General features: G+C 43.0%; 1 protein-coding gene across 5 annotated transcripts in view; it reads left to right on the plus strand.

Annotated features, from left to right (window-relative positions):
- The window catches only part of ATP2B1 (ATPase plasma membrane Ca2+ transporting 1), a 552666-nt gene that overhangs the window by 384265 nt on the left and 146263 nt on the right, over nucleotides 1–22138 (plus strand). For all 5 annotated transcript variants that reach the window (XM_078674265.1, XM_078674263.1, XM_078674267.1 and 2 more), the window contains exons 13-15: nucleotides 1737–1916; nucleotides 2028–2115; nucleotides 11738–11844. In XM_078674265.1, the coding sequence (XP_078530391.1) occupies nucleotides 1737–1916; nucleotides 2028–2115; nucleotides 11738–11844 (375 nt within the window). The remainder of the gene's footprint in view (nucleotides 1–1736; nucleotides 1917–2027; nucleotides 2116–11737; nucleotides 11845–22138) is intronic.

Consider the following 22138-nt stretch of genomic DNA (forward strand, 5'->3'; position numbering starts at 1 on the left):
GATTATGTTGGAATTTGTCAACGTCTTGCATGCTTCCCTCTATTTTTGATATTCTATGCTGTATTCAACAGCGGCTACCAGCGATGTCTTAGATCTATCATTACATCTAAATGTTGTTAATTGCTACTAAATGAAGTAAGAATTTAACTAATTGTGTTCTGATTAAAGTGGACTTTTGAAGATTAACATGGTTAATGTTGGAAAAACGTAACCTATCCAACAAAAGTGCTGGGTCCTTTAATTGAATTTGCCTGATGCAGTTTCAAAATGCTTATGTTCATTTAAGAAAGAACCTCTCAATCCATCAATGTCAACTTTATGCGGTTTCAGCATATAAAACCATAAAAGTTATCGATGCATAAAAATTTCTTAAAATATAAACACAGTTCATCACAATTGGATTACAATCCACGGTGGTCCATAGTAATCCACAACATGAGGTGCAATGTTAAATACAAATAATCTTAACCCTTGATTTAAAAAAACAGACGGGAAAGTAAATTTATCCCTGGACTTATACTAGGGTATATATAATCTTAAAATAAGCTTAAATCCCAACCCTAGTTAACATTTAATCAAGACAAGCCCTAGCCTTCCCCACGGATTTCAGGTAAATAAGGACAAAAAGATACATTCATCCTGCAACAGTTGGAAATTCAGGAGAGCTGGGCGAGCCTGCTTAAAATTCATCCTCTTTAAAATCGGGGCGATAAAAGACTTCTGGGAGACCTCATAAAATTTACAAATTCTACAAACTGTAGCAAATCCTGTAGAGACTCAACGTCGCAGCAATGGGGTGCTAACATCTGGCCACTACTACTCCCCCTAGGTATGGCAAGCAGGAGGTGAAAAAGATCCAGGCGAAACCTGGTTAATAAAAAACTTTCATAAATACGTAAAAACCCCAGGAGATCAGGCTCAGCTAGTGATTTTGTCTTTAACATTATAAGTTTACGGACGCTGGGTTTCGGCAATTCCAGGTCTACCCTTTCCAGTTTCCTTAGACTGCCAAAGGAGTCCCTTATTAACCCCACATCCTTTTTGGTCATACCTCTACTTTTTGTTTGTGTTGACGATTATTAATTCAAGGACCATTTCCCTCAACAGTGCTGTTCCATGGCGCTGTTGCAATTTGCTTTTGCCACTGTCATTTTGGCATCTTGTACCTTTGTAAAATTAATGTTACATAACTTGGTGGCATTAAAAAGTTGGAAAGGCACGTTTTTTAACACTGAGGTATCTTTTAGCAACCTGGATAGTCTCTTCCTCAGCTCTGTACTTTGAGATTTATGGCAATCTTCTGACAAAGAACTATACAGTTCTACTCTGTGGCATCAGTGGCAGTCACAAAAGTAGCAATTCGATGAGATCCTCTTGCCTTAAGGAGAAACCCCTTTCATTGTAAGTTGTGTGTGTGTGTTTTTAATGTGTTGATCTTTCATCTAAAGCTTTTAGAATGCTGCTAGGTAATCTTCTTCAAAATGTTATTTTGCTTCGCAATTTGTTATATCAAGACTCAGGGGTTTATAAGTAGTCATTCACAATGAGATTTTCCCAAGTCCGCATTCTATGGTTATCCAGTCTCTCACAGAGAATAAAAGTGCGGATGGGTTGGTACTGTCATGTGTACCAGATTGTTCCGAATAACAAAATATGAAATCAATTAACATCTTTCCCTGTGAGGTGTGCTTGGAGGTCTGTGAAAATCACATAAACAGCTGTTTTTTGTTTAACAGGTACCAGATTCAATACGAAAATGCCAGCGTGCTGGTATCACTGTACGAATGGTCACTGGCGATAACATCAACACCGCTCGTGCAATCGCTACGAAGTGTGGTATACTGCACCCCGGGGAGGAGTTCTTGTGCATTGAGGGCAAAGAATTTAACAGGCGGATACGAAATGAAAAAGGAGAGGTACACTTACTCCCTACACGTTTTTTAAAATTATTTTAAGTTTATTTACTTTTAACATTTTTATTGTACAGTTTTATGGGTAATGTTTTGACGTTTAAATCTTATTTACAGATTGAACAAGAACGCATAGACAAGCTTTGGCCTAAGCTCCGTGTACTTGCAAGATCTTCCCCCACTGATAAACATACCCTTGTGAAAGGTATATTTAATTTCATGTTCACTATTTTAAATTTGCAGTAATAACTTCAAATCTCTGCTTCATTTACATTTTCTATGCGAGTTATTTCCAGTAAATTTCTCATTTGCTGGTTTTCCTTAAGCATGCCCAAAAGAACTGAAAAAGAAATAATAGCTTTAATCCTGTTTGTGATGTCACAGCACCATGCAGGTAGCAGTCCCTCAGATTTTAGCACTCCCATTTTTTTTCATGTGTGCCTCTTTAATCCCATTCCTTGGTTTATCAGTCTGTCCTTATTTTCAGTTGTGTTTGTGCTGTACTGAATCTGCTAGATTTCCGCCTGTATTTGCAGTGCCTTGCCTTACCTAGGATTGGTGATAAAACTTAAGGATCCCTCACCCATTCATTTCTATCTATATTAAAAGGGCAATGACTAGGCATGTTAAACATGACTGAATAGGATGCAATGACATTACGAGTTCCATTCGTGAGCAAGCTGTCTCAAAGTGCAACAACCGCTGCTGCATAGCAAAGATGAGCTAAGGCCAGCAGTTCCAGCTGGAGTGAAGCTTTAGAGTCAAGACTATCTGTCTTCACACTGTTCAGTTTCCTCTAGAGAAGGCATTCTCATATGTCCTAAGAGACCAGTTCATCTGATGTTTAGAGGAAAGAGAAGTCAAATAGTCTGTTATTCCTTCTTAAAGAAATTGAAATAGATGGGAGTTGACACATGGCCCTCTTAAATTTATCTCTTACGCAGAGCTCCTTTCACTGAGTTAAATACTCTGGTTTGCACCTGTTGCTTAATATGGTTCGACTACTACTGCCATCTAGTTTCACATCTGAACAATTGCAAATTGTTATAATCGAAGCCTTTTGCAGAAGTTAGGTGTGACTAAAATGAGGCATCCCTATTTCGATCTGAAGCCCCCAATGACTTGTGACAGACTCCTTTTGAACACTAGATACATTTGATCACTTTCCACCCACATCGTATCTAGTGCTGCAGTGGAGGCCGAAAGAAATTTCAAACACTTCCCACTAAGTAAAAGAATAGCAGCGTTGAAACTTTGGTACCTACTGAGAATGAAATACATTGCTAACACAAAATTTCCAAGTCATATATATGGCACCAAATTGTATGAGGATGATGTATTTTTGGAGGAGTTACAAAGTTGTTTTGTAGAGCATAGAAACTAAGCTATTAAGTGATGCAGTCCCGCTTGTGTATTTAGTTTCATGTTGACTGTTGAAGGCTCTTATCTGTAATATGATGAATTATGGCCAGGTTGTGCATTCCTTCAGAGGAATTAGTCCAAATGGATGATTTGGTGCAACATAAGCACTGCTGCCAGGAACGAATTCTGGGCAGCAGAAGGTCTGCTGCCGGACTACATTTTACAATGGAAATGTTGCATCCTACTCGGATTGAAATGAGATCAAGGTGGGATGTGCTTGTGATACTAAAGCAGGCAGTAGATACTGATAGTTGGGGTCTAGTTGAGTAAGTCTTGGGGGTTTTATGAAGAAGTGAGAAGAATAGGGCAAACTCCTCTTAGACTACCACAGAAAACATCCTAGACACTGCAATATTAGGAGCAACGGGTCTGCTCCAAGGTGTCCAAGGTACCTGAATGCATAAAGGGCAATACTTTTTAGTCTGATCAGTCTAATCAGGAGTAGACTAGGATTAGCCCAGTGTAGACCAAGGCCACGCAGTAGTGGATCTGTGGTGTCTATTCAGTAAAGTATTAGCAGCAATGCATGATAAAGCATGGATGGCAGAGCAGTGGGTCACTAAATTCTACCCAGTAATATGATAGGAGCGAATTGCCAAGAAATCCTATCTTCGACCTCTGACACCGGCAATACACATCTATAAAGCGCAAGCTAGAGGAGGTATTGCCTACGGGGCAGAGCTATGGGGACACACATCACTACAAAATATCCAGGTCGCTGAAAATAATTTTATAAGACAGCTAGCGGCTCTTCCATCGAGTAGCCCCCTCCTCCCCTTGAGAATGGACTTGGCACTCCGCCCAATTACTGAAGAACTGGGCCTAAAACCTTTGACTTACTGGAGACGTCTGTGGAGCAGCCAGGATCTGGGCCACTACAGAAGCGAATTACAGGAGTTGCTCAGGCTAATACATGTGTCCAAAATTCCTTGGTTAAAGTATATCCGGGACATGTGTACTACACTTGGAATCCCTGAGTTGTGGTGTAATCCTGAAACAACTGCCACAAACCTCCCAAGGAAAGAACTCTCCAGACTGTTTTACAATTTCATGCTCGAGAAAGCTCTGGGTTCAATCAGAGAAGGGTCTTTAAGTGACATTTTTACGAAAGCAAAAGACTCCTACAGACCTGAGTATGTTCTGGATGCCATGACCCCTGTGCATGTAAGAAAGATTTTCCTGCAATGGAGATATGGCTCGCTACCACTGAGGGCCTTCACCAAATCCTGGAATGGTAACCTTGAGTTGGCCACATGCCCAGCATGCAATTACAAGCTGGAAAGTGAGCTACACGTGGTTTTCTTTTGTAGAGCGTACAGCAAAATTAGGAGCTACTGGTTGGCTCCATACTTAAAGAACTTGGGCTTCCGAACCTATGCCCCAGCATATAGAGTGCTAAAAACAGACTTATCACCTACAACCGTCTTTGCCATGGCCAAATTTCTGACGGCAATGTGGAGAGCACGCGCAAGAATTATAAAAGACTCCAATATGGCATTTTCTACTAACTTTTAACCTTAAATCATATATTTTTTTAGATTCCAATCATGGCTTTTTAAAAAAAAAAAAAAAAACTGTAATACAGAAATCGTCCTAATGTTTTATAGTATGCTTATGTGTTTATCTGTTATGATCTGAAATGATCGAAATAAAGATTATTTGAGTTGATAGGAGCAAAAGGGAATACAATCTTTAGACCCCCATTTTGGAATTGGTTTTGAATAAGATCTGGACACCACAGTAATGGTTCTGTGAAGCCTGCCCAGAAATTGAATAAATGCAATGCAAGGTGAAAGCTCAACGCCACTGTAGTGCGTCTGTGAAGCCTACCAGGAAGCAGAATTGGACCAATGCAAGGTGAAAGCTGGACATCACAGTAGTAGGCCTGAAGAACCTATCCAAAAATATGTCAAAGGCTTTGTAAAGTGGAAAGGAAAGCAACCATAAGGTTTGCTAGCATGGGCTTACCAATATTGAGTTGGTTCTGGATAAGGCTGTAGCCCAGAGTAGCCTTGGACTGGCTGTTCAACCACTATTGCTCTGCCATTTAGAGCTCGAGGGAGCACAGGTAAAACTTGGCATGGAGATCCTCCCCGAGTCCAGATGCATTTCATCCATGAACTCTCTTCAAACACCACACAATAGAATATATTAAAAATGGGATTTCCGGTTGGCTAAGGCTTGCGCCAAAGCCAGGCAGAAACCACCAGTCTAGTCAGGGCAAGGGAGTTCCACATTTATGATAACCCCTGCTCACCCCCTTGGTAGCTTGGCACGAACAGTCAGGCTTATCTCAGAGGCAATGTGTAAAGCGTTTGTGCAACACACACATAGAGCAGAAACAAACTAGGCACACTGCAGAAGAAACTCAACACAAGGTTATATCAAAAATAGCCTGTGTATTGTCATAAACACATTAGAAACGTAATCACATAATATACACTGAGCCAACTGGCACTAGGCAATATTCACAGGGGATTATATACAGGACGGGGCCACGGTCAGAACCATCTGATCAGGTAAGTTAATGCAAAACACAACCAGTAACTACTGGTACCATAATGACCTAAGTATTATGGCATTAGCATTAGACACCATCCTAAAATATCATAACATGACATTAGGCAATAAATCACATTATACCCAAACCTCACCAGCATAAACACCTTACGCCTAAACCTCCTAAACATAAACACATTATGTCATAGGCATCACATTCGGGCCTTGCACACTATCACAGAAAACTGACCCCAAGGCCAATTGGCCTTCTCTAGGGCTCCAATGCCCTATGTCCAGAATGTCAGAGCTTGGCTGCCAATGCGCAATTACACTGGCACCACTGTGCCTCCTGGGTCCCCACTGGGATTCCTCCAAAGGGATCTGGCCTAAACAATGCAGCTGCCGCTAATGGCTGTGCAGCTGTAAGGAAAAATGTGGGCACTGGTACTACTGTACACATAGGAGCCCCACTCTGAAGCTCTGCAGTAAAAAGATGCCCAACGTTGCAGCTGCCCGCTTCTGCGGTGCAGGTGTGTGAATAAGGCCAACGGAGCACTGGTCAAGTTGGAGGCCCTCTCCGGGACTCTGAAATTAGAAATGCCTTAAATGTTGCAGTGGCTTTCATCTGCGGCGCCGCTGTGAAAATAAGCACACACTGGCATTTCTGGTGCCACTCTTGGCACCCTCGATACCTCCAAGAGCCCCCCCACTCACTGGGACTCTTCAGGTTGCAGTCACGGGGGCCCGCGAGGCTCCTGTCTTCTCCCTCGGCTCCTCCGTCTCCGGGTTGCAGGCTCCTCACTGCGGGGTAGGCTCTTGCCTGCAGGTTGGCTTCTGCTGGGCGCCAGACGGCAGGGTGGGCGCCCGCCTGACGGTAGAGGTCCTGGCATCTCTACTTCCGCATGGGGCTCTCTCTCCTCATGGGAACCCCGCTCGCCGCAGCATTTCCGGATTCTGCCCTGCTCACATCTACTGATTAACAGAGAATGCTGATGCTAGTCGATTCAACGCAACAATTTTAATCCACAAACATTGGAATGAAACCAAATGTTTTTGATTTTTATTTTATTTTTAATTCATTAGAGTTAGTCAGTATTTCTTTTGACACATCATATTATTTTACATATCACCTGATTTTTTCAAACATATTTTTGGGACCTTATGTACAAAACCTAACCACAAATTTTCAAAAACCAATACAATTTATAACAAAATCATTCAAGCTCTCACCCATACTCAACTCATACTCTTACAGATAAAATACAGCTGGAAATACAATGTTCACAGCAAAGCCATGTGACAAATAAAGAAATTCAAATATATTGTATAGTCTCTTAATCTGTTCAGTCTTTTCAATGGCTCTCAACAGTCTACGCGTTTCGAACCAGGATTTATTTAAGGGTTCTCATCAGGACGGTAGTCTGTAAAAATATATCGGTTCCTAAAACAAGGTGTTCTCCTCTTTTTACAGAATACCGTCCTGATGAGAACCCTTAAATAAATCCGGTTAAAAAGACTGAACAGATTAAGAGACTATACAATAGATTTGAGTTTCTTTATTTGTCACATGGCTTTGCTGTGAACATTGTATTTCCAGATGTATTTTATCTGTAAGAGTATGAGTGGAGTATGGGTGGGAGCTTGAATGATTTTGTTATAAATTGTATTGGTTTTTGAAAATTTGTGGTTAGGTTTTGTACATAAGGTCCAAAAAATATGTTTGAAAAAATCAGGTGAAATGTAAAATAATATGATGTGTCAAAAGAAATACTGACTAAATCGAATGAATTAAAAAGAAAATAAAAATCAAAAACATTTGGTTTCATTCCAATGTTTGTGGATTAAAATTGTTGCGTTGAATCGACTAGCATCAGCATTCTCTGTTGTTAATCAGTAGCTTGTGGCTAAGCTCTGCTATTGGGAGCCCAGACCCAGTGGTGGTATTTTGGTAGTAACTGCTCACATCTAGGCAACTTGCCTATCTTCCGGGTCGCCGCGGGCAGTGCAGCGGTTCTCAGGACTTTTCGGGGGCAGCGTCATTCGACTGCAGGGGCACAGACTGGCGGGTTGGGCTCCCGCTTGGGTTCTTTTTTAAAGTACAATTAGGCGGGGCTGGCACCCGCGAAGGATGGCGATACTGGGTAGGCTCCCGTTCCAGATTACAGCAATTGCGGGGTGGACACCCGCTATGTGTATTTTAAAAAAACAAGGCAAAGTTGCGGGGTGCGCACCAGCTCGGTGCACACAAATGAGGGGTGGGCACCCGCTCCTTTGGCCAGAAATGTTGGGGAATCACCACATCTGGATTTCCCCTAAATGCAAGGAAGCTCCGCGCTGCGAAGCCGCAGCCCTCTCCTCTAGGCAAATTAAAATATAAGCGCTCACAGGGCGCTAGCAAGCAGGTAGGCTACATAGTCCTTTGTGCTGGGGAGACCACAGAACAGCCAGGCATGCCAGCATGCAGGGACCCCCAGGAAACAGCATCTGGGTCCCGCAGTGGTTCCTCCTGGCAGAGGGTCCCCTCCAAGTAAGCACAAGCACAGAACCTTTTTCATGGGGTCCCAGCCCCTACCTTCACACCACATTTTCCTTTGTCTGCAGAGCACAGGGCATTGGGGGGGTTGGGGGGGGAGGGGAGGGGACCAGCTAGAACTGGTTCTGGAGCACTCTGTTTACAGTGCTCACACCCTTCTTTGGGAGATGGCGGCTCGGCCATCAGACACACCACAGGGGGGCGGAGCCAGCATTCACTAGAGCAGGCACAATCCTATTCAGGGACTTCTCCTCCCACCACTACAAATGCAGGTGTCCCATTCAGCCTAGCGCTGACTCACCATGCCTCTCCTGGAGCCACACACACCTCATCAGCCCCTGTCACTCAAAAGCCAGACATGCAATTCACATCAGGTAGTCAGACACATAGCACACAGAAATGCCAACTTCTATAAGTGGCATTTCTAAAATAGTTATAATAAATCTGCGCTTACCATTTGAGTAGCATTTATTATCACTATTCCAAACATACCAAACTTGACCACGCTGCGCCTCTCATATCAGGAGATACCACTGAAACACTTATAAGGGAATCCCCAATGCATTCCTATGGGAGGGCAGCCCCACAGTAGTGAGAAACCAAAATGGCTGTTTGTCCCTACCAGGACATGTCACACACTTAAGGTACATTTCCTATGTTTTACCTACAATGCACCCTGCCCATAGGGATAGCTAGGGACTACCTTAGGGGTGACTGACGTAGTAAAAGGGCGGTCACGGACTTGGCACACACTTTAGGTGCCACGTCACAGCGGCAGTAACACTGCGTGCACAGGCCCTGCAATTGCAGAGGCCTGAGCTTGGTATGAAAGGCAGCTTTGGTGGGTGGCGCAATCAGCGCTGCAAGCCCACCATTAGCATTTAATTTACCAACCCTGGGTATATGAGATACCGCTGTACAATGGATTGACAGGTAAATTAAATAGGCCAAACAGGTGTTGACCAATCTTACCATAGTAATCACAGAGAGCAAACACACTTTACTCTGGACAGCAGTGCTAAAGTGCCCAGAGTCCAAAAACCAACAACACCATGTCTAAAAAAAAAAAAGGCTAGGTGAAAGGCACAAAATGTAGGATGACCCTGCAAAAAGGGCCAAGTCCAACAAGCATGTTCTGGAAAGTTACTACCAGCATGACTGATGGCCAATGTTCCTTCAGAGCGAGGATGTCATTTGCTATTCCAGTCTCTATAACATGCCTTGCAGGAGCTGTGCAGAAGCTGAATGGTAGTATTTCACTATGAACTAAAAATGTTTGCTACAATCGTACAAGAAAAATGTATTGAAAATCGACATCTTGTATTTCTGATGAGCAAAGTCATTCAATGCGAGAAAATATAAAAAAATAAAGGTAAAGAATAAATAGGACAGTGTTTTGTGTAGTTTCTGGCTCAGCCATGAGGTAAGAGGTGTACCCAGACTCCACTGTTGTAGTCTGGCTAATCAACAAAAGGAACACACTCTGCTTTGTGATAAATGTTGACACCTAATGAGAAGTTAATTTGTGCAGTTGTGCAACCCTTCCCTATCTTTATGGAGTTGTGTGAGTGGCTAATGAACTGGTAGTCTGCATCTGCTTCAAATTCCTGGTCAAGGTCTTTACCTCCAAGAAAGCGACGTTGCATGGCAAGTATTTCAAGAGTGTCAAATCCATTGGTTAGAATGGAACACTCATTACCCGACCAGCATTACCTTGTTTTTCTAATATGGGCAGTGCTTAGTTTGTTACGTAATGAATGGTGGTGCCCAAAGCACTGCTTAAAATACAAAGGCTAGTGCTATTTAAGGTCCACACACTGAATACCAACTGCGTAGTCCTAAATCCACATCATACCTTTTTAATCCACTGCAGACACTCCCTGTCCCTTTATCTCGCTCTAAAGGTACCTGCTTTCTCCCTTGTACCCAATTTTTCCGTCTTCTATCTCTTCATTCCCGTTTGTGTGTTCTCCCCTTGCTTGCCCTCGAGAAATGTCTGATGAGAAAAAATCAGTGCCGGTGGTCCCCACCGGCACCAAAAATGAGTGCTGATGGACCCCATCAGCTGAAATTAAGCACTGAAAAAGGGCATCCCATACATGAAATTTTCTCAGGGTTTTTCTTTTTAACAGAAACCCTCATTAGGTTTTGTAAAACTATAATCTTTGCCCGGCCTCTTCCTGTAGTTAGAGATCACTTTCAATGCATGTCTCAGTAAAGAATGCCGAGGCATAAGCTTCTTAAGGTGTAAAAGATGCAATAACATTTCAACTAGCGCATAGAGAACTGGCTAAAGTTTATTTTGAAGGCTCTAAATGCCGAAAGATGGTCGCTTAAAGTATGTCTGGCTAAAGACGCTTTCAGTTGCTTTAGAATAAGTAATACCATCTGTGGGCATCTTTAAATATCCATTTTCCGGGTGCCATTGTGCCACATTTCTGGTAGTTTGATAGTGTTGAACTTCCTCCTGTGGTCCCTGAAAAACAATTATCTTTGGGCATTGGTCCTTCTGTATGAATGAAGGGCCAGTATGAAGTCTCCAAGCCGTACCTGAATGGCTCAACATGCAGAGGTTGTTTGAATCCTCCTGCAGATAAATGTTTTTAATCTTGACGAGGTAGCCAAGGATGAATGTGTGGGCAAAAAAGCGTAAATGAATGTGTTGAAAAAAGATTGAAATACTGCTTAGAGTACTTTCCACCAGTTGTTTCAAACTTGAATTTAAGTAAGTTTGTCAAAGTTTGCTTAACAGTCTTCGTGATCAATATGTGCTCATTCTGTTTCATTCACTTTATCAGCTGTCTGGTGGCCTTAAACTTATAGCAGAGGCCTCCTAAAAGGCTTGTAGTTGTGTGGATGATATTGTGTTTGTACCCCGCCGTAGGCAATTCTTTCTTTAGATTTAAGATATACTGGCTCTTTGAAACCTATTTCCTTAAGATACTGGAAAAGTGTAATGCTCGTTCATAGGCTGATTTGTCACCTTCGCATTGATGTCTTTGACTCTTTTATAGTGTGACATAAGCTACGCAAGACTTTGAATATTAGCACTTCTCCTTGCAAAGAATAGTACATGTGAAATGAACCACAGACTGAATAAGGGGAGGAAATAACAAACAGAGGGATATGATGTAGGCTGTAAATATTTTTGTTTTGGTTGGCCCCCTTTACCCTGTCTCGCGGCACTCTTGATGCATTAATATTTTTACAGTAACATATTTCAATAGATTTTGTTTTTAAAGCATCCGAATCAAATACATGTTTCATATGGCTTTAAAATTGCATTGTTTGTTGAAATTGTAGATTATGACGTAGCGTTACATGTTTTAATGAAGATAATTTAAACTCGCACAAATTCTTTTTTTATCCCTAGGAATAATTGACAGTACAGTCACAGAACAAAGGCAAGTAGTTGCAGTTACTGGTGATGGCACCAACGATGGACCAGCACTTAAGAAGGCAGACGTTGGATTCGCTATGGTAAGAGTTTCAATTTTCAATTACTCCTTTAAATAAACTGCGCGTATAACCGCCATTGATAAAAGGATTCTACAACTGGATTCTGTAAAGTCCAGTCTGGTCTAAGTTCCTTATTTGCATCTTATATGTTTGACTTAAAAGTGAGTGTACGACATAGAAGCATTATTGAATTTTATATATTTTTCTTCATCATTGATTAGTAAAATATTCAGCTAAATGTATGCTATCTACTGGCATGCTTTCTTTTGTTGGTAGTTTGGTAGAATTATCAAAGTATGGTGTAGTTTACGACAGCTATATTTCAGAAAATATTATAATGATAATTAAGAACGTTCCTCTCACTTTTTCTAAATCTGGTTCATCTGGATCAGGAAGTAACCACATTTGTGCATTTATTGTTTTATTTACAAGCATTTCAGATTACTTAGACATTCTTTATCCTGCACTAATTAGACTATAAGGAATTAAAACATTTGAGATGTGGCCGATGAGGTTAGCTTTAGAGGGTCTATTCGGTCTATCGAAACAGCCAGATTTGATAATAGATTTACCTCAAAGTAACCACAGCTGTGGGGTTTTCTGGAGTTCGGTGATGCAGCTGCTCCCCCAGGGAGACGGGCTGTTTTGCTACTATACTAAAATACTAGTAACCAGAATCCTAAGCTCTTACTCCAAAGCTACTATTTGCCTCTGAATAAATCACAAAATGATAAAATTCGTTTTGAAAAATAGATTTAAGCAGATGATCCAAGTACACTGACCGACTCCGATGTACCTCCAAATAATGGATTATCTCTTGCACTGTCAAAAGCAATCTCATGTATGCGTCGGACATAAGCACTCACTGCTTCCCGTGTTATAATAGGACCAGTCCTAGTGAGCATCCTTACCTTGATGTTTTGATGTGTTTCTAAGGAAAATTCTGCAGCTTCCTGGTTCTACTAGCTACTCAGGACAGCATGAACCCACACCTCCCCCATGGGTCACTGGCTTGGACGTATTCCAGAACACTGTCCGATAGCACAGAAATCAGGATCTGCTGAGAAATCTCAGTATTTCGTTTTTTTGTGTTGGAGGGATGTTATTGGTAGGTGAATATCTGTCCTTTGTGGTCCATGAGGAACCTGCCTTTGGTCTAGAGTGCAGATGAGCCATTGATGAATGCATGTTCCTCCTGAATAGGAAATGTCGGATTTATAGATGAGATGGGAAACTCTTCATAGGATAACCGTTGATTTCTCTCATGCAGATTGGTACGTCCCCGTCCCAATCCGAAATGACCTTAGAATAATCATTTTTAGGAACAGCTAGCACTACAAATGACACATTCCACTTGGAATATTCTGTCCTGGCCTATGCTTAGGCCAGTCGATTTCAAAAGCTTGAGGGAGGGGGTTACTGGTCTTCACAACCATTTCCCTTGCACATTGTTTTTGCTTATAACGATTAGGTAAAATAGGGTTTTCCGGTATAATGAAAGGATTTACAGAGGTAAGGGGAATGCCTTACACTGGGCAGAATAGCAAAAGGAATAAGTAGATTTAGGGTTTCAATAGAGTGAGCAGGGACAGAAGACGAGTCACTTTGAGTATGCATAAGAGTATAGTGTCCAGTTAAAGGGGATCAAGAGCATGGTGATGATGTTGATGGGGTAGTTCAGGAGAGGGTCAATATTAGAAAGATTGGGTCAAAGAAAATTAACTTGTACATATTTCATTTTTAAATGTGCAGTGCACAAAGTGGCTGATGGCACTTAATAACCATATCATGGAAATAGAAGTAATCTGACAAGCCACACAATAAAGAAAAGACCGCAACAATATCATAATGCCTTCCATAATTAACTATTATGACAAATAGTTGTTAAAAAAAAAGATATCAAAACAATTAGGAAATCGGAAGAGTAGGAATAAGTCTCGTGGATTTGCACGATCTTGGACAGTAGCAGTAAATCGTTAATACAAAGTACGATAGTTTTGAACTCTTTGGAAATCTTGCCAGATCTAAGCCTAGCTACTTGTACATGTATGCTCCCACAGACTTGGAGCTTAGCAGCCAGGTAAAAAGGTCAATGTCTTTTATTGAAGGCAGCTCATGTCAAATTGAATTTGGAATTCCAAGGGCATCCAGTGCATGAATTTAGCAATGTGGGCTGTTGTGCATGTGTATTTTTTAGCCTTTGATGAAACAAGCAATTGAATGCAATATGACCATCAAAAAAGAGGCGGTGAATCACAAAGCCATTATGTCCTTCGGTATAGGGGAACTCAAATGACTGGACATTTCTGAATTCACAATGAGTAAAAAGATTTTTCTTGCAGGAAAAGAATTGTTGAATTGTTCTGTGTGCACCTTCTTGGCAATAGGAGCTGGCATTGTCCCCTTGGAATCAAGCTAGGAACTAAGCCATGGGAGTGAATTAATAATTAAATGTGTTGCATCACTTTTAGTATCTGCCATACCAAATGAGAAATGTAGAAACCCAGTCTTGGATTCAATTTTGGAATTGCTTCAACCATGTCCCTCCTACCTCCTTATGGGAACCTCAGATGCTCCATGTAATTATTCTGCACTAGCAGTACACTATCTCCAGTGAAACTCAATAAACAGTGGTAGAGGAGAGAGTGAAGAGAAGTTCATCAATCAATAAACTTTGAAAACTATAACATCGGGTATAAAGATAGAATAGTTAGCTGATGAAAGATCTAGAATCAAGAGTAAGCAGGTATCCCACTATGAGTACATTGCATAATATTGTACACACACCTCATATTGCTGACTCATTATTTTGTTATGGATGGAGGTCATATTAATGACCTATTAAGAGGTCACTCTGATCAATTTGAGGTTACGGAGTTCTGACAAGAGATTGAATGTTGCTCATGATTTCAAGGGAGAGAGTCGATAAATAATGAACCCCCTCCCCCAAGCGCCTTGAGACCCTCTGGGTGAGTAGTGCGCTATATAAATTCTTGAACTTGAACTTCTGTAATATGGTTTGTGCAAGTCCCAGTTTTAGAGAAGTAGTATTGATACATGCCTTAAATATCCTTTGTAAGTTCCCAGGAGCAAGTGTTTTTTTTAGGTGTCTGTAAAGATACAGTGTAGTTGCAGGTCCAGTTCTTCTTACTCCAGCAAGAGTGCCACAGGTAGCAGGTCAGCACAGCAGGTCAGCAGTTTCTTTAAAGTAGCATCCAGCAGAGTGGCAGTCCTTACAGCAGCACATCAGTCCTTACAGCAGCACATCAGTCCTTACAGCAGCACAGCAGTCCTTCTTCCCAGCAGAGTATCCACCGTCCAAAAGTGTGCTTAAGAGATGTCAGAGGTTCCTCTTATATGCACGGATGCCCTGGTTCTAGACAGTAGCTTTGAAGTACGTGGAATTTCCTGCCTCCCCTAGCTTTAAGCTGACTGAAATAACAATGCAGGGTCGTTGGGCCCTTTTGTGTGAAGGCAGAGCACAGACTATGCAGGTGTAAGAGGGCCTGTGCTCAGCTGCCCCCCCCCTTTCTACCAGCAGATGGCCACTCAGGCACACCTAATCCCTCTATTGTGCGACTGTCTAGGAGGAATTCACACAGTCCATCAGTTACACCCAACCACATGGCCTAGGCCATGCTATAGGTACAAAAGGGCTAGGGGAAGAGAAAATGTCAGATTTCTAAAAGTGCCTTTGTTAACCCCTTCGCTGCTAGGCCTTTTCCCCTCCTGTGCTGAGGCTTTTTTTGGCGTTTTGGAGTAGTGCGCGCTTAGGCCCTTGTAACTTTTTGACCACATAAGGTATCCACGCCAAATTTGCGTCCTTTTCTTCCAACATCATGTGGATTCTAAAGGCGCCCTGGGTTTGTGGATTCCCTTGGAGGGGGCCCAGAAATTTAGCAAAATATAGTGATTTTTTTTGTTTTTTTCAGAAAAATGGGAAAAACGGGCTGCAAATGAAAGCCTCTGGGTGTTTCCCTGAAAATGGTATCACAAAAAGGTTTGTGGGGCTGAAATCTCCATTTTCTCAGCTTTCAGGGAATGACAGACTTTTGTCAGAGAACCGAAATTTTTCACTCAGTTTTGGCATTTTTCTGGGACATAGCCTATTTTTGCTATTTTTAGAGCTTTCAACCTCCTTCCAGTTAATGGTAGAAATGAGTTTAAAAGCAATAATGGATCCTGGAAAGCTTTACATTTTCGAAAAGTAGACAAAATTCTGAATCCAGAAAGGGGTCATTTGTCTAAATCCATGAAGGTTTCGTTATAGAAACTAACAGTTAGATATTGGAATATTTGAAATTTTGTTGAAAAAAACAGCCTTTTGTCTCAACGTTTTCACCTATAACTTTTTCTAATTTTGACAGCTCTTGGAAAGCAATATACCGTTACATCCGTTAGACCTTCCTGGTTGTGGGGATATATAGGACTTGTAGTTTCACCAAGATCCCGACGAACCCAGATCCAAAAACTGAGCAGCAACTTGCAATGGTATTTTTTCATTTACTGGGTATAGTGCACTTTGTCTTGGAAAATGTATACATGGAATAATCTGTATGAAAGACACCTATGTATTTCTGAATTGGGTACAAATTATAGACTTCAGAAACAGTATATAATTGCACATTTTCAAAGTTGGGAATACTCATACTAGCATGAGAATTATTGGTCATTTTTCATAAAGATTTTTTTTTTACTCAATGTCTTTCATTCAAAGGGAGAAATGCATGAAAGCTCAATTGGTAATAACAGTTGATTTACAAATCTGAATTACCCCAAGTGTCCCGATAAAAACGGTACCTCACTTGTGTGGGTCGGCCTTGTGCCTGCGACAGGAAACGGCGGAAAATGCAACGTGGTCACACCTAAATTTAGCAGTTATAAATTGACCCTTTTTTGGCAAAGTGCCTACCTGTAGTTTTTGCACCCTAGCTCTGCCGGCACCTAGGGAAACCTTGAAAACCTATACATTTTTGAAAAGTAGACACCCAGGGGAATTCAGGATGGGGTGACTCGACTGCCTACCACCAGGTTTTGTTACCCAGAATCCCTTGCAAAGCTAAGTTTTTCACAAAATAAACACATTTTCCTCACATTTCTGTGGTGGAAAGTTCTGGAATCTGCGTGGATCAACAAATTTCCACCCACCCATCATGCCCCCAGGTCTCCCGAAAAAAATGGTACCTCACTTGCGTGGGTAGGCATAGTGGCTGCGACATGAAACAGCGCAAAACGCAGCATGGTCGCACCTCAATTTCCCAGTGAAATTTAGCACGATTCGGACAAAAAGACTACCTTTTGTTTTTGCGCCGTAGCTCTGCCAGCACCTAGGGAAACCTAGCAAACCTATACATTTTTGAAAACTAGACACCCAGGGGAATTCAGGATGGGGTGACTCGCCTGCCTACCCCCAGGTTTTGTTACCCAGAATCCCTTGCAAACATAAAAATTTGACCAAAAAAACACATTTTCCTCACATTTCTGTGGTGGAAAGTTCTGGAATCTGCGTGGATCAACAAATTTCCACCCACCCAGCGTGCCCCCAGGTCTCCCGAAAAAAACGGTACATCACTTGCGTGGGTAGGCATAGTGGCTGCGACATGAAACAGCGCAAAACGCAGCATGGTCGCACCTCAATTTCCCAGTGAAATTTAGCACGATTCGGACAAAAAGACTACCTTTTGTTTGTGCGCCGTAGCTCTGCCAGCACCTAGGGAAACCTAGCAAACCTATACATTTTTGAAAACTAGACACCCAGGGGAATTCAGGATGGGGTGACTCGCCTGCCTACCCCCAGGTTTTGTTACCCAGAATCCCTTGCAAACATAAAAATTTGACCAAAAAAACACATTTTCCTCACATTTCTGTGGTGGAAAGTTCTGGAATATGCGTGGATCAACAAATTTCCACCCACCCAGCGTGCCCCCAGGTCTCCCGAAAAAAACGGTACCTCACTTGCGTGGGTAGGCATAGTGGCTGCGACATGAAACAGCGCAAAACGCAGCATGGTCGCACCTCAATTTCCCAGTGAAATTTAGCACGATTCGGACAAAAAGACTACCTTTTGTTTTTGCGCCGTAACTCTGCCAGCACCTAGGGAAACCTAGCAAACCTATACATTTTTGAAAACTAGACACCCAGGGGAATTCAGGATGGGGTGACTCGCCTGCCCACCCCCAGGTTTTGTTACCCAGAATCCCTTGCAAACATAAAAATTTGACCAAAAAAACACATTTTCCTCACATTTCTGTGGTGGAAAGTTCTGGAATCTGCGTGGATCAACAAATTTCCACCCACCCAGCGTGCCCCCAGGTCTCCCGAAAAAAACGGTACCTCACTTGCGTGGGTAGGCATAGTGGCTGCGACATGAAACAGCGCAAAACGCAGCATGGTCGCACCTCAATTTCCCAGTGAAATTTAGCACGATTCGGACAAAAAGACTACCTTTTGTTTGTGCGCCGTAGCTCTGCCAGCACCTAGGGAAACCTAGCAAACCTATACATTTTTGAAAACTAGACACCCAGGGGAATTCAGGATGGGGTGACTCGCCTGCCTACCCCCAGGTTTTGTTACCCAGAATCCCTTGCAAACATAAAAATTTGACCAAAAAAACACATTTTCCTCACATTTCTGTGGTGGAAAGTTCTGGAATCTGCGTGGATCAACAAATTTCCACCCACCCAGCGTGCCCCCAGGTCTCCCGAAAAAAACGGTACCTCACTTGCGTGGGTAGGCATAGTGGCTGCGACATGAAACAGCGCAAAACGCAGCATGGTCGCACCTCAATTTCCCAGTGAAATTTAGCACGATTCGGACAAAAAGACTACCTTTTGTTTGTGCGCCGTAGCTCTGCCAGCACCTAGGGAAACCTAGCAAACCTATACATTTTTGAAAACTAGACACCCAGGGGAATTCAGGATGGGGTGACTCGCCTGCCTACCCCCAGGTTTTGTTACCCAGAATCCCTTGCAAACATAAAAATTTGACCAAAAAAACACATTTTCCTCACATTTCTGTGGTGGAAAGTTCTGGAATCTGCGTGGATCAACAAATTTCCACCCACCCAGCGTGCCCCCAGGTCTCCCGAAAAAAACGGTACCTCACTTGCGTGGGTAGGCATAGTGGCTGCGACATGAAACAGCGCAAAACGCAGCATGGTCGCACCTCAATTTCCCAGTGAAATTTAGCACGATTCGGACAAAAAGACTACCTTTTGTTTTTGCGCCGTAGCTCTGCCAGCACCTAGGGAAACCTAGCAAACCTATACATTTTTGAAAACTAGACACCCAGGGAAATTCAGGATGGGGTGACTCGCCTGCCTACCCCCAGGTTTTGTTACCCAGAATCCCTTGCAAACATAAAAATTTGACCAAAAAAACACATTTTCCTCACATTTCTGTGGTGGAAAGTTCTGGAATCTGCGTGGATCAACAAATTTCCACCCACCCAGCGTGCCCCCAGGTCTCCCGAAAAAAACGGTACCTCACTTGCGTGGGTAGGCATAGTGGCTGCGACATGAAACAGCGCAAAACGCAGCATGGTCGCACCTCAATTTCCCAGTGAAATTTAGCACGATTCGGACAAAAAGACTACCTTTTGTTTTTGCGCCGTAGCTCTGCCAGCACCAAGGGAAACCTAGCAAACCTATACATTTTTGAAAACTAGACACCCAGGGGAATTCAGGATGGGGTGACTCGCCTGCCTACCCCCAGGTTTTGTTACCCAGAATCCCTTGCTAACATAAAAATTTGACCAAAAAAACACATTTTCCTCACATTTCTGTGGTGGAAAGTTCTGGAATCTGCGTGGATCAACAAATTTCCACCCACCCAGCGTGCCCCCAGGTCTCCCGAAAAAAACGGTACCTCACTTGCGTGGGTAGGCATAGTGGCTGCGACATGAAACAGCGCAAAACGCAGCATGGTCGCACCTCAATTTCCCAGTGAAATTTAGCACGATTCGGACAAAAAGACTACCTTTTGTTTTTGCGCCGTAGCTCTGCCAGCACCTAGGGAAACCTAGCAAACCTATAAATTTTTGAAAACTAGACACCCAGGGGAATTCAGGATGGGGTGACTCGCCTGCCTACCCCCAGGTTTTGTTACCCAGAATCCCTTGCAAACATAAAAATTTGACCAAAAAAACACATTTTCCTCACATTTCTGTGGTGGAAAGTTCTGGAATCTGCGTGGATCAACAAATTTCCACCCACCCAGCGTGCCCCCAGGTCTCCCGAAAAAAACGGTACCTCACTTGCGTGGGTAGGCATAGTGGCTGCGACATGAAACAGCGCAAAACGCAGCATGGTCGCACCTCAATTTCCCAGTGAAATTTAGCACGATTCGGACAAAAAGACTACCTTTTGTTTGTGCGCCGTAGCTCTGCCAGCACCTAGGGAAACCTAGCAAACCTATACATTTTTGAAAACTAGACACCCAGGGGAATTCAGGATGGGGTGACTCGCCTGCCTACCCCCAGGTTTTGTTACCCAGAATCCCTTGCAAACATAAAAATTTGACCAAAAAAACACATTTTCCTCACATTTCTGTGGTGGAAAGTTCTGGAATCTGCGTGGATCAACAAATTTCCACCCACCCAGCGTGCCCCCAGGTCTCCCAAAAAAAACGGTACCTCACTTGCGTGGGTAGGCATAGTGGCTGCGACATGAAACAGCGCAAAACGCAGCATGGTCGCACCTCAATTTCCCAGTGAAATTTAGCACGATTCGGACAAAAAGACTACCTTTTGTTTTTGCGCCGTAGCTCTGCCAGCACCTAGGGAAACCTAGCAAACCTATACATTTTTGAAAACTAGACACCCAGGGGAATTCAGGATGGGGTGACTCGCCTGCCTACCCCCAGGTTTTGTTACCCAGAATCCCTTGCAAACATAAAAATTTGACCAAAAAAACACATTTTCCTCACATTTCTGTGGTGGAAAGTTCTGGAATCTGCGTGGATCAACAAATTTCCACCCACCCAGCGTGCCCCCAGGTCTCCCGAAAAAAACGGTACCTCACTTGCGTGGGTAGGCATAGTGGCTGCGACATGAAACAGCGCAAAACGCAGCATGGTCGCACCTCAATTTCCCAGTGAAATTTAGCACGATTCGGACAAAAAGACTACCTTTTGTTTTTGCGCCGTAGCTCTGCCAGCACCTAGGGAAACCTAGCAAACCTATACATTTTTGAAAACTAGACACCCAGGGGAATTCAGGATGGGGTGACTCGCCTGCCTACCCCCATGTTTTGTTACCCAGAATCCCTTGCAAACATAAAAATTTGACCAAAAAAACACATTTTCCTCACATTTCTGTGGTGGAAAGTTCTGGAATGTGCGTGGATCAACAAATTTCCACCCACCCAGCGTGCCCCCAGGTCTCCCGAAAAAAACGGTACCTCACTTGCGTGGGTAAACATAGTGGCTGCAACAGGAAACGGTTCAAATTGTACGGTGGTGAATTTACATTACCTTATTGCAAAACTACCTTGATTTTGGGGGGGGGCATCTGAGTTTGTGGCCCGGGGCTCGGTGGTATTCTTTGCAAAGTAGCAAACCCAAACAGTTCTGAAAACTAGACACCCGGGGGACTCCAGGGAGGTATGGCATGCATGGGTCCCCCAATGTTTTCCTACCCAGAACTCTCTGCAAACCTTAAAATTAGGTAAAAATTGCACTTTTCCAAACTTTTTGGCGTGGGATCGCCGGGTCGGCAAAAAAGTCATACCACCCTGCGTTCCCCTTGTTCTCCCGAGTAAAAGGATACCTCACTTGTGTGGGTGCCCCAAAGCAGAATACGCCAAAAATGAATTTTGAAAAAAGTAGTTTTTACTCATATTTACGTTTTACAAATTAAGCACCCCAGCCTAAGTCACATGCCTTTGGCCCACCCACACAAGTGAGGTATCATTTTACTCGGGAGAACAAGGGAAACACTGGGTGGTAGGACATTTGTTCCGGCAGCGAGATCCCACCCAAAAAAGTATGGAAAAGTGGGTTTTTTGACCAAAATTTCAGGTTTGCAGGGGTTTCTGGGTAGGAAAACATTGGGGGACCCACGCATGCCATACCACCCTGGACTCCCCCGGGTGTCTAGTTCTCAGAACTGTTTGGGTTTGGTAGTTTCCAAAGATGCCTGCCAAGCCCCGGGCCAAAAGCTCAGGTGACCCCCTCAAAAAATAAGATTATTTGGCTAAAGGTAAAGTTTTTGTCTCCACAGTATGAATTGGGCCTTTTCCTAAAGCAGCCGCTATGCCTACCCACGCAAGTGAGGTACCATTTTTATCGGGAGACCTTGGGGAACGCTGGGTGGGAGG

The sequence above is a fragment of the Lissotriton helveticus genome, chromosome 1_1 (genome assembly GCF_964261635.1).
Source record: "Lissotriton helveticus chromosome 1_1, aLisHel1.1, whole genome shotgun sequence".
NCBI lineage: Eukaryota > Metazoa > Chordata > Amphibia > Caudata > Salamandridae > Lissotriton > Lissotriton helveticus.